Source organism: Neolamprologus multifasciatus, chromosome 20 (assembly GCF_963576455.1).
Source record: "Neolamprologus multifasciatus chromosome 20, fNeoMul1.2, whole genome shotgun sequence".
In the NCBI taxonomy this organism is placed as follows: Eukaryota; Metazoa; Chordata; class Actinopteri; order Cichliformes; family Cichlidae; genus Neolamprologus; species Neolamprologus multifasciatus.
In genome coordinates this window covers 33977725-33990244 of record NC_140458.1, presented here as the reverse complement: position 1 = coordinate 33990244, position 12520 = coordinate 33977725, and the positions used below count along the sequence as shown (strand labels likewise).

General features: G+C 40.6%; 3 protein-coding genes across 8 annotated transcripts in view; all 3 read right to left on the bottom strand.

Moving 5' to 3' along the window:
* Positions 1-3957, bottom strand: part of wnt10b (wingless-type MMTV integration site family, member 10b) — a 24783-nt gene extending 20826 nt beyond the window's left edge. The window contains exon 1 of the mRNA XM_085145656.1: positions 3850-3957. Coding sequence (XP_085001782.1) covers positions 3850-3859 — 10 coding nt within the window. The 5' untranslated portion in view covers positions 3860-3957. The remainder of the gene's footprint in view (positions 1-3849) is intronic.
* ikzf4 (IKAROS family zinc finger 4) lies at positions 1030-12424 on the bottom strand. Of its 6 annotated transcripts, none has more exons than XM_085145645.1 (8): positions 12330-12424; positions 7111-7165; positions 6905-7012; positions 6489-6791; positions 6191-6358; positions 5213-5365; positions 4944-5075; positions 1030-4700 (listed from the first exon to the last, which is right to left on the bottom strand). In XM_085145645.1, exons 1-8 carry the CDS (start codon positions 12351-12353, stop codon positions 3880-3882), a joined length of 1764 nt encoding a protein of 587 aa, XP_085001771.1. In that variant the 5' UTR covers positions 12354-12424; the 3' UTR covers positions 1030-3879. The 6 variants fall into 6 exon arrangements, with proteins under 6 accessions (XP_085001771.1, XP_085001773.1, XP_085001772.1 ...); XM_085145647.1 differs by lacking the exon at positions 12330-12424 and adding an exon at positions 8618-8798; XM_085145646.1 differs by lacking the exon at positions 12330-12424 and adding an exon at positions 8648-8798.
* On the bottom strand, positions 8820-11495 carry dnajc22 (DnaJ (Hsp40) homolog, subfamily C, member 22). The gene is made up of 4 exons (XM_085145658.1): positions 11152-11495; positions 10081-10687; positions 9668-9960; positions 8820-9581 (listed from the first exon to the last, which is right to left on the bottom strand). Exons 2-4 carry the CDS (start codon positions 10628-10630, stop codon positions 9405-9407), a joined length of 1020 nt encoding a protein of 339 aa, XP_085001784.1. The 5' UTR covers positions 10631-10687; positions 11152-11495; the 3' UTR covers positions 8820-9404.
* Positions 12425-12520: the final 96 nt, after the last annotated feature.

Sequence of the window (12520 nt, the reverse complement as noted above, 5' to 3'; positions counted from 1 at the left end):
ACTTTGGCTTTTATTTAAGTAAAAATACTGTTTCAGTTGCACCTGGAATTTGTATGTGCAAGCAGCCAAAAGAGATTTTCCTTCTGCAAAGGACAGAAAAGGTTAAAACTAACCTGAAACAGGAAAAGCAAAGAGCTGTGATATGGGCGCAAAGGTCACATGAGGAGAGAGCAGTGATGTTTAAGGTTATCCCTACTTAAACCTGCTGCAGGTGTGCTTTAAACAAAAAATACACTGCTTACCCTATGAAGGCAGAAAAAAAAGTGAAAAAAGTGCCATGTGTTGGATTTTAAATCTAAAATATTCAACTTTTTGTGTCATGTAGTAATATTAAAAACACGTGTTTGAGTAATGTACAATATAATGCACCTCCTGTGCTGCTAAACTAATAAAACATTACAATTATAATTATATAAATAAATTACTGTTCTTTCTATCCACATGTTTTTGTAACACCACAAGTGATGCTCGTGTTTGATGCTGATTAAAATTGATGGTTCTTTACAATCCGAACAGACTGATTTGTCCTTTTTCCCAAATTTTGAATGTTAACACTCTTCATCAGAGCTCGTGGCTTCTTGCAAGATGTCATATTGTATATTCTGTCATTTTCATCAGTCATTTGGTCAAGCTAAATGATCAGATTCCCTGCCAATAGTAGACCAATAAAATATTACCATTAGGCTAATACGTCTAAAAATGCCTAAAATTTAAAAACTTGCTGAGTATATTAAAATACGAAAAGGCAGGTATGACACATATTTCAGTATAATTGTTAAATGAATAATTCTACAGTTTCTCTTGATCAGTGTGTCTGAATTGTCGTCTGAGGCCACGGCACCTGACCTTCAGAGCAACGACGTTCACCAAAAATGAGACTTTTTTTAAAAGTCAGCTTAAGATGTGTCTGTTTACTCGAGTACAATGTACTTGTAACCCGTTTGTACCAGTTCTGCTTAATGCATATTACATTTCTGCCTTTTCATTCCCATATTTGTTGTAAATCCACTGTTATTTATAATGCATATCTTTTTTTTTGCTTTAAATTAGAGCAGTTTGTTTATTTATTCCATGTTCTTTTGTTTTTTCTTTCATCTCCCATCATCTTCTTTTTATTTGATTATTTCTCTGAAAAACACTCTGTGGCTGTCTATGAGCGTTATAGAAATAATTATTGCATCCTTGGATAAATCTATAAAGCCATATCCTGTCAGTCACTGATAAAAATGTTTTTTTTGTTTTGTGTTGCATACTTCAGCTGCTCAGTTCTAGTCTCCTAGCTTTTGCTCAAACGTGACACCACGAAACACTTCAAAAGCTGGCTTTTAATTTATTTATTTAGAAGCATGTGATAAAATTTAGTGCGATGTGAGAAATGCGTTTAAACAACCCAAACTCGCTGTCTCAACATAGCCCATTATAGGGCATCTAGTTTTCAGCCCAGGTAGAGCAGACACCATATTTAACCTCTGGATCTGTTAAGCGATTGGAAATATTTAAGATCTACAACATCCAAACTCAGACATTGGAATGTCTTTGAAGAATGAAGGCATTTAGATAAAGCTCAGAAGTTTTGCAAAACAACATTGACGTAGTTAAATTAGTTAAATTAGCCTCCCACACAAACACCTGTTAGAAATAATGATTTAAAGAATTCACATTACAATCTAATTGCATCAAACAATTCTGGAAAGCAACATTTCACCATTGCGATTCACTCAAATGATGAAAATACGCCTCAGATTAACATTTAAACTGGTTAATACAAACATATGTAAATCATGTCGAGTTAAATTGTATTAAAACTACACTGTACATATTCGTTAAATGTATCGTATATGTCTGATCTGAATTTGATTTGTATCGAAAAGAACACGGCTGTCATAGATAAAATATTAAACTCGCCACTAGAAAGGATAACGTGTATCTTTGTCATTTGGTAGTTCAAACCTGTATTGTAACATTATTGTTCAAGATTAAAAGAAGATATTCATGAGAGGAAAAAAGAATGTAAAAATCCCATTTACAATAAATGTAACTTTATTGACAGTAAAAAGTTTTTTAGAATATCGAGGGGCGCGCATTTGTAACTGCAAGAACATCTTTGAAAGCAACATGACTTTTTTTTTTTTTTAAATAATGAGGCAGTTGTACATCTTGAACTTTGAGGTAAAGTGTTTTGTCATGTTACATCATTCACAAAATATTGTATAACATTGAGTCCACACAAGGAGACAAAAACCCATGCCTCACTTCCACTTCTTGAAATTACTTCACATTTCAAAAATAATTCACAATTTAGATAAAAGCAGAAAATGACAAGCACACATGCTATATTCCATTCACACGCACACACACGTTTCTCTACTTATCAAACCAAGTGCATTTTTAGATTTACTTTTTTTTCTCAAACAGTTTCAAGTACATTTTGCTTGCTATTAAAGGAAATCAAGTTAAAACTATGAAGCAGCAAACCCACAATAACAAGTAAGAATACTGAGTTTGGTCTCATTCATGTTCCCAATATTAACATTGTCAGATAACTCACCATACTGTAGCAATAAGGTATTTGGGTGCTATAAAGAAGCAGGAGGTAACATTTCATGGACTTGAGGAATATGCTGGAGAAGTTTTGGAATATAGCTGATTAAATACACCAAGGCTGAAACAAACAACACTAAATAGATAAGCACAAGTGACAACTGAACATATCCAAAGTGATTCGTTGTTAATTATTTTTTAAATAATTTATTAACTCACTTATATTATGGAAACTGTCTAAAATCTCAGCTTTAAACCACAAAAGGATGGTTTTAGTTGAACTGATATTTAATTATCAGTCACACAATGCAGCAAACTTGAGTGCAGACCGCTGTAGGACTCTGTAGAAGGCCGGCTTCGTTAGAAATATACTGGCGTTGCAAATTAGAGGACCAGTTGTTGTGAGTAATATGCGATTCATCAGTGCAGTCGAACAATCAAGAAAAAAAAATTGTAAAAGCCATCAAGTGCTTCAGCAAAGATGTTCATATATAAGCAGGGAACCTAAAAGTGCAATCCTGTATAGGTACAGCACCCTGGGCTATCTCAGTCGGGCTCTTAATGTACACTGCATGGCTCATGGTCTGATCTGCACCAGTCTTCTAAGGCTCACTTTAAAATCCAAAGCCAACTACTTTTTAGCTATAATTCAGCCCTGAACTCCCATTTTTGAGTTCATTTCGTCTTCGATTTTCCTTTGAGTCGACTCCACAAACTGTTAAAACCATGCTGTAAACAATATGTATTCCTACAGCAGCGCACCGCTGTAGGAGTTAAGGCAATCCCTTTCTGTGCTTTGTCTGTGACCAAAGCTCCTCCTGAACATAGAGGCACAAAGCTCTCAGTGCATATTAAGCGTACCTGACACAATTCACAAAATACCCTCCGCAGCAACAAAAATGAAGCTCTTAGTGCACGCTAAGCAATATATTTCTTAAAATGTACATGCCGTGTTTTTCTTAACCACATCTCCTAAAAGTGCTAACTACTTAAAATCACTTAGGAAAAGATGGCTAGTCAAGATTTTTGAGCACCAGACCCCCCCTAATTTTTTTTTTCACTTAAGAGGAAATCCCCAAAGAAGGCACTTTTAAAGCAAAACCAGGGGTTTTGCAGTATGATTTGATATGGGAGTGCAATCAATCGTAATTTGTCTCTGCTAAACTTTGACTGGTGCAGTACTAAGTTTCTTCACTCGCGTCTGCCTTGGTACAATAAATTCTCTTACAATAAAATCACACAGGATTTAAAGCAACTGATCTGGTGCAGAACAAACGTGAGCCAACAACTTTATAGAGCAGCAGTCACCTCTCCTCATCCTGCCAGCGTCCCCTCTCCTCAGCCCACCTGGTGCTCTCCGCGGCTGATGTGAGATGAGAACTCGTAGCGGTCCTGGCTGCGGTGGCCACAGATGTTGCACTCGAATGGCTGGCGGAAGCCGTGGCAGCCCATGTGGATGGTAAACATGACATGGTCCAGAAAGAGGATGCGGCAATGCCGACAGTGGAAGGAGCGCACCTGCCTGCCATCCCGGTCTAACACCTGCACAGTGTCCCTGGAAGAAATGGGTGAGGCAGGGCTCCTCTTTACTATGGTGGGGGGCACAGGACACGCTCTCTCCCACTCTGGGTCCAAGTCTTTGGCCTGGCTGGGGCTGGAAGTGGGATGGCTGCGGGGCAGTGCTGAGGTTTGGTAGTGGAGGTGGTGGTTGTTGGAGGTACTTGTCGGGGCAGCGGCCCTTGTGCTCTGCTCTTCTGCTGTGCTCTCTGTGTCTGTGGAGTCGGGGCAGCCGTTGGGTGAGGTGGTGTGGCTGTGTGCTGTCGGCTGGTCGTCGCGGCCTTCGCCTGCCTCCCGCACAGCCAGGCCGAGAGACATTGGTGCCAGCCCACCTCCGCCATGGGCCCGAGGGCCATGAGGGGTCACGTTGCTGCCGATGGAACCCATGACTGTGCGGAGCTCAGACAGGAAGGTGGGATGGAGCCGAGACAGAGCAGGCGACTCGTGGTTCTCACCTTTAGCCCTGGCACAGTGTAGCTGTGAACCGGCCAGCACAGTTGAGTCGCCAACAGACTGTGAAGTCATGAGGTCGCCCTCTTTTTCAGAGCCAGACGACAATTCGTAAGGTGCTTCGGGTGGGTCAAGGTGCATGTGCTTTTCGCCTATGAAAAGAAGAAATATCGGTTGAAGCAAAGCGTCCCCCAAATTGTTAAAAAAAATATTTGACCAGCTGTCTTGGCACAACTGAATCCCAGTGTCTCCATTTGGCACAAGGATGTAAAACTGCTTAGCTCTTATGAAGCTAAAAATACATGTCACTTGTACTGTAGAAACATAACAAAGATATCCAACAGAATAAGAAAAGGCTTACTAATATATTTCTACTTCACTCAAAAAAAACTCACCCAAAAACTTCTGTGGCGTTGACCTCTTACGTTTCGTGATGCTTATAGCCAGTCGATCCACAAACTGGATTTTGTCATTGGTTGGCTGGAGTGAAGGTTTAATAGCTGTCCCCATATTTACTGACTCTTCACCTACAAGCAGAAAACATCAGTCAAACATTAATTTATTGCCAAATTATGTGTAAGCTGGCATTTACAATATGCATGAAGCCAGAAATGAGTTCGTTTTATGTAACAATAGTGAGTTTTATGTTATATGCCATAATTACCCTGTGCTGTCTGCGTGTTGACAGCCGCCTTTTGGTCCAGACTCTTTTGATAAGTATGGCAGCGCTCCAGATGTTCCTCCAGTGTGCTTTGTTGCTTGTAGCTGCGGCTACAGTAGCTGCACTTGAAAGGTTTTCCCACCGTCGGAGAAGGAACTGTAATTCAAAGAAAAAAACATTATATTGATTTCATCTAGAATAGCTAATAAGTTGCCATAGCTGGTGGAACTTGTTGAATAAATATAGGACTAATTGTTGTTTATTTATTTATAGTTGGGGGAATTTTTTTGAATGAAAAAAAGGTTTGGATTTCCCCCCTGACTAGCAATTCCTGACACTGACCTATGTTACTTGACAGAAAAAAACGCCTAAACCTTTACCGCAAGGTTCCACCCTAGTAAGCTGTCGGAAAGACTGACGTCAATTCACTGAAATCCAGTTTGTAATCATCTTTTCTTTGAAAATGAACCTTTTGAGACCTGAGGAGAGCGACCAAGACCTACTGTAACAAGACTGTACTTGAACACCTGTGAATATCTGTTCAAGAGCACCAGCAGGATTTCCTGTTTTGATACTGTTAAATGTCATATTCTGTCATGTGTTTTACAGAAAACTCTCATAAAGACCTATTTCCTCTGAGATAGAAAGAAGGGGGAAATGGACCTTTCTAATAGAGCTCCACTTTTACTGCTTACCTCGGTGTCTCACATTGCACGTGTTCACGCTATGGAATCGTATTACTTTGCAGCAACAATAACTAAACAAGCACATTTGTGAAAAAATCTCCCCATGGACTGTATATGATGTGTTAGGTGCTGTTGTATGGCTATAAAAGCCCAGAGTTCTCAGCTGATTCTGGCTGTTCTCCATACTATCCACCAGAGTTGTCTGGCCAGATTATGTATGTAGATTCCAAACTGTCCATATGTGATGTGAGTGTAGCACTTGACAATCTTGCTGTCTGGGAGGTCACTCATTTACCTGCATGTGTGCGCAGATGTCCAGCCAGTGCATCTCTCCGACGGCAAGCGTAATTGCAAACGGGACATTTGAAAGGCTTCTCTCCTGAATGCAATTTAATGTGGCGCAACAGGTTTCCCTTCTGGGTGAAGGAAGCTCCACACTGGTTACACTGGAATGGTCGCTCCCCTGTGAACACATGGATGGAAAGAGGATGTGAGAGGCAAATCCCACTAGGCATTGCACTCAACTGATACTTGTCTTTCATTTATTTAAAAACTGCCTGCCTGGAGGAGGGGGGTCTTCTTTTTTTTCTTACCTGTGTGGCTACGCTTGTGCACCATCAGCACGTTAGGTCCAATGCAGATCATCCCGCACACCTCACACTGGAGCTTCCCATTGGGCAACCTGATAGGTCCTGGTGAAGCTGAATTTGGACTGGCCATCTCACTGTATATGCTTGCTAGGTCTCTTCCAGCCCCAGCGAACTCTGCAGTGGCTTCTTCCATGGGGTCTCCCCGGTCATTGTTCCCGCCGTCGATCCTCACAGCCTCTTTCTTCTCTGGCTGTGGAGCGCCCGATGACTCGTCATCACTGCACAATTCAACCTTGATGGAGTTTGCTTTGTAAAGAGAGAAGGAGAGGAAGAGATATATATTTACTTACTTATGTAATATGAAAAAGGTATTCTATACAACCGTATGGCTGCAATGTAACAAAAGAATGATAACTAACCACTAAGGGAGCGGTGTGGTGAGGACTGCTGACTGTTTGGAGATCTCGCAGAAGGGCCCTGCAGCCCGCCATAAAAGTCCTGTTCTGTTGATGATTCTCCTCCATTACCTGAAATACAAATATGCCCACGTTATTAAAGTAAACATGAAAGTCTGTAGACAGCACACACCAGCGTACAGTAGTTTTTCCTTTATATATACAATTACCTTGTGTGTATGAGCGTCCATTGCAGTCATCAGCATTCATTCTCTCACCAGATGCCTACAGAAATACAGTTTAAAAGCAGACTGTAAATACTATGGTTTGCCATTCATAGTTATAATTTCTGAATCAAACAGACTGAAATTAAAAATGCTGTATCACACCTTGGATAATTATATAAAATGTACTTTTACACAACAGCCTGTTGCTTCAAGAATATGGTTCAAAAATAAATAAATAAATGTATGCTTTCTCTAATAAGTTCACTTAAAAAAATGACAAAGTATTATAGTAAACTTCAGGTCTCCCCTACGATGTCTGTATCCTTTCGATTCTTCTCCGCCAAGCAAATGACTATGAGAGGCTCCACATTTATGGCCAAGAGAGCTGAAGGAGGAGTTAGAGCTTGCAGAAGTAGAGAGGATAGCTGCCGCGGCTTTAACTATGAGGTATTCCAGTGTGCAACCACAACAAACTATGTGCCTGATTTGATACTAACAGTGCACTGTATGTATATTATATTACATTACAATGTTGAAGTTATATTGCATTATGCTGTATTACATTACATTATGTATGAGATACAGCATAGTTACAATATTATTGTTTTATTGATGGATCAAGTTGCACTTATTATTTTTATTATGATGATGATGATGATGATGATGCAGTAGGCTGAATCTATGCCAGGCCTCCATAAAACGATTGTTACACAGCAAATAAAGTGAGGTATGCAGACTACACCAAGACCAGACTACACAGGCGTTGCTGAGTTACAGCGTCTTCAGACATACAGTAGCCTGTGCTCACTGTCATTGAGCAGAATAGGCGATGCTTTAACGATGAACACAATTCCAAAGACGAGATAAGCAAAAGCACAAGACGTTCAAGGCTGCACCTTTTGCTCAAATGGATGACAGCAGTGGACAGAGGAGACTTTGGAGTGATCGTGGAGGGAGGGGGGCGGAGACAACACATCACAGGAAAAAAAAAATTAATATCCTGTCATTGGCATGGGGAGCAACAGGCGCTGATGCAGCCGGGAGACGCGCCAGTCACACCAGGGCACGGCGATTAAAAAAATAAAAAATAAATAAAAGAAAAAGAATAACAGAAAAAAATAAGGGACGCGCACCATCGCCGCCCCTTGCTTGACAAACCTTCCTGCCCCAACCCGAGCGACTATGTGCAATAAAACATATTCCTGCATTTACAAATAACTGCCATGGCTCTCCACACGCAGGGTAGCTACTTGTTTTAGCTGCTCGCTGGATTTGCTTAGTTCTGACAACAATCGGCTCGCGGACGGTCGAGACAACAACGAGACACAACGGCAATTTGTTGCAAGAGTTGCGATTGTCCACATCCTCCGCATGAACGCGGCTGTCATCCAACACTGAGCACGTCAAAACTGGCCTGGGCTATACAATGTTTCTCATGAGCCGTTGCTATGGCACCCGACCACACGACAAATGGCATTCACCCTACCAACTACTAAAAAACATGCCGTACCTCCAAATTAACACCGACGGATGGTCTTACCAAGAGCCGCAGCGGAGTCCACGAGCCTCTTCCTTACCTGGCGACCGATCGGTGTTTTCCTTTTAATTGTCTGAATAGCTGTTTGTTTTCCCAGGCGGCGACAGCATCTCCGGGATTTTTTTCTTTTTTTTTCTTTCTTTTTTTTTTTTTTTTTTTTTTTTTTTTTACCTGGGAATCGGAATCCCAAACAACTTCCGGGCCCATGCTGGGATACAGACCAAATAATTGTACAACAGAGCTCCTGAGTCGGTGATTGCCGAATTCATCGATGCATGTCTTCTTTGCGGAGTTGTGGTCATAATGAGGGTGAAATGTGTGCTTTTAGATACCCAAGATGTGTGCAATTTTAGCAAATTGCTGCTGCGCATGAATATATTTTGTGAAATACTTGATGCAATACGCCGAGTGATCCTCAAATGTTTAATAAAAAACAAAAAAATGACATATGTAAATATACAGTGTATAAACACTACATGTACACGCGTCTTACAGAAAGCAAGCAGATATTAAAATAAAAGCAGGTGAAAATTGTTATTATCAGGTGGTTTACAATTACACTTCATCTTTAGCCCCAGGAGGTGGCAGCAAACTGCTGCTTGGTCCAGATTGAATAATGGACTGGGCAGCTGTGAAACACACAGTCGATAAGTGTTATAAACCACAAAGTACAAGTGTCTGTGCGTGCCCTTGATTTATTTTTTCATGAACGATAAAAAATAATGACAAAGCAAACAAGCCCTTAATAAACAAAAGGCAACTAATTGAATCGATTGGGCCTGTGCCAACGCAGAAGGACCTCATAAGCCTCCTGGAGCTTCACAAATATTTCCTCAGCATCCTTGCTGGGGTTGTGGTCTGGATGCCACTTCTTGGCCAGCTCCCTATAACTTCGGGATATCTCCTCAAGAGAGGCCTCTGCTCCCAGAGACAATATCTGCAACATAAACACAATAAATCCAGATGAAACGGGCTAAATGGCAAGCAGAAAATGTAGACCTATTTACAGCATGCATTTCTTACCTTCAGTGCCTCTTTTTCTCTCTCAGTGTATTCTTTGAGCAGTATTTCTAGCACCTTCCTCCAGGCATCTTCATAGTACCCTCCTCCAGTAAGCGCACACAATATCCGATATGGCATTAAAAGAAGGTACTCCAACACACTTCTGAGCCAAGGCAGGAACCAGAAAATATCCAGCAGTGCTGCTATAGAGTCAGACAGATAGTACAGGGTGGCTGTGGTGTTGTGGAAAATACAGTAAGCCAGCGGGGCAGAGAAGGCCAGCCAACCTAGACCGATCCTATAAAGCCGTGGACCTGAGGTTGGAACAAAAAATATTTAACTTCAGGAAGCCACTTAAAACTGAATCAGAATGATTATTATCGACGTGCATAGTGAAATCGTCCAATCATCTCAGATCGGTGAAACCAGCCCACCTAATTTCTGTTTGCTCCCAGGTGTCCGTGGAGGTTTGAACGTGCGGTGCTTTACAGCAGTGACACTGGCAGCCAAGCTTATAGGAAGAGGAGATAACGTGCTGCCATAGAATAGCAGGGAGGTTGCGAGACAAGAAGTCAAAGTCTTTTGGAGATCGGATGTCTGCTGGCCAACATTGGACACCAGATGCACCCCTGCACCCACACATAAAGGCAACACAATCAAGTAGAAGAAACTGAGGGAGTTCAGTCCTATCATGGCCACAGTGCCAAAGTAGACTCCAACACACACCTGTCCTGCAAATCTGACAGGACTCACAGGAGGAGGGTTTGAGGTGGGAGGCCTTTTTCTCTCTTTATTTCCTTCTTGATTGGCCTCACTAACATAAGCAGGGATGCGTATAAATTCCCTGACCCACCCAAATCCAAATCCTCCTAGTGTTATCATCCATAGCAGAGCATGGGTGTCTCTACCTAAGTACAAATGGTGAAGGCCCAAAGGCCCACCTACTGCCCACAGGGTGTAGGCAACAATGATACTTTTTACCATGAGGCCTCAGTAGATTACCTCCTGTACAGGTGAATATTAGTCATCCTTGATACATACCTGCAATAGAGTAACAAAAAGTGTTAGTTATACCTCCAAACCTCCATCAGTGTTTTATAATTATATTATACTTTAATCAAATAATTAAAATGGAAATGTTCAGCTTATAATTTATTGGCTTTGATCTTTAATCCCATGCGCTTACATCGCCTGCTAACATTTTATTTATTTATTTCGTTTCATAACTATACTGTGTTACACCCTCCTCTGTGATCTGTCTGTTGGTCTTTGCCAGGACACTCAGATTTTTAATCTCTGCTATCCACTTCCCCGGTTAAATAATATATTATATAAGAGGATTTATCTTAGCTCATGCTGTGTATTGTTAGTTTTACTCAACTCGTTATGTGATCCAAAACATGCCATTTTTGACAAAGAGTGCAACTATCTTTTCTGATCGATCGAAGATATTTGCTGTTCTTATACATCCAAATTGTATTTTAAAAAAAGAGTTGGTTACTTACTGAGCCCATAATTTCAAATCCTTATCCAGAGAAATCCTTTTCCAGTGCTTTCCGTAGTTGAAGTTGCTGCATGTTGTTGCAATAGTTGGACTTTGGATCATGACAATGGGATTGCGCAGCGGCCTGAGTGCATAAGGCACATCAACATGAGCCTGTAATCATTTAAACTGATAAGACGAGTAAAAAGGCTAAAAGCGACATTTATGAAGAAAAAAGGACACTGTTGACAATGCTTCAAAGAGGGCTTAAGTTTATTTTGTAAGGAAAATAAGGACATAGCCTTAGGCCTGTATGCTAAACTTCAGCATAGGATAAGAGTATAATCCTGCTCCCCACTGAAGCCTAAAACAACTTCACTACAAGGTTTTTCTGTACAATTTTACTTAAAGGTGTATAATATAAGCTTAAAGTATAAAACTTAAGTTATATCATATTTCTAAATCAAAGCAAAGCACTTTTATTTTGTAAAGTGATATTCATTATCATATAAGCTAAAATATGAGATAAATATTATTAATACATCAGTAATACTTAGCATTATGCCTGATTATGAGGCTAACTGTATGTGATATAAGTAGTATCCTTGTGTGCTGGAATATATCTGTTAATAATAATAATTTAGTCCAGACAGAAATAAAGGTTTAAAACTTATTAAACTTTTGCCTATGATGGTATTGTTTAGCCTTCCATCAAAGAATTGTCACCAGAACTATAATAGGGGAACAACTTGCTTGATGTTCAATTTCCTCAAGAATAAAAACATTTTGTTTCGGAAAATGGCCAAAAATATAAAAAACAAAATACACATACTTCAGTGATGTAACCTAACAAATGCTCCTTACCTTAACTATATACTGACCAGGGGTATTTATGTGTGCAGAACCCCAGTGACCACTTATGAGCCAAGAAAAACCCCAATTGACCCTGATATTAATACCCCAATAGTCAGAAAATGTTTGACAATTTATTAGGCACACCAATCTAAAACAACTGAAATAAACCTAGTTTTCATTAAGGTCATATTCCGTGTCGTTAAAGGTGTCTAGGAGAGATGATTCTCATTCTGTGCACCTCATTTATATCAGTGAGGGTAAGTTAATGCCACCAGCATCTCTCTAAATTAGTTTTAGCCAAGTGTAGCTACCTGTTCAGTCAGTGGGTGTGGACCACACGCATACCTGGAAAGTAGGCTGGGTCCACATTAATATTTCAAATCGCTGCCAACACAATAAGCTCCCGTGGCCCCGCCCCCTGCGACCCCTCCTTTGCTGGGCTTTCGTCGGAGCTGAGCAGCCTTGCAGCAGCAGGTTAGCTCTTTAAAACCGAGCGAGCTCTGCTAGCTACACATCAACAGCATATCCAGAGAAGA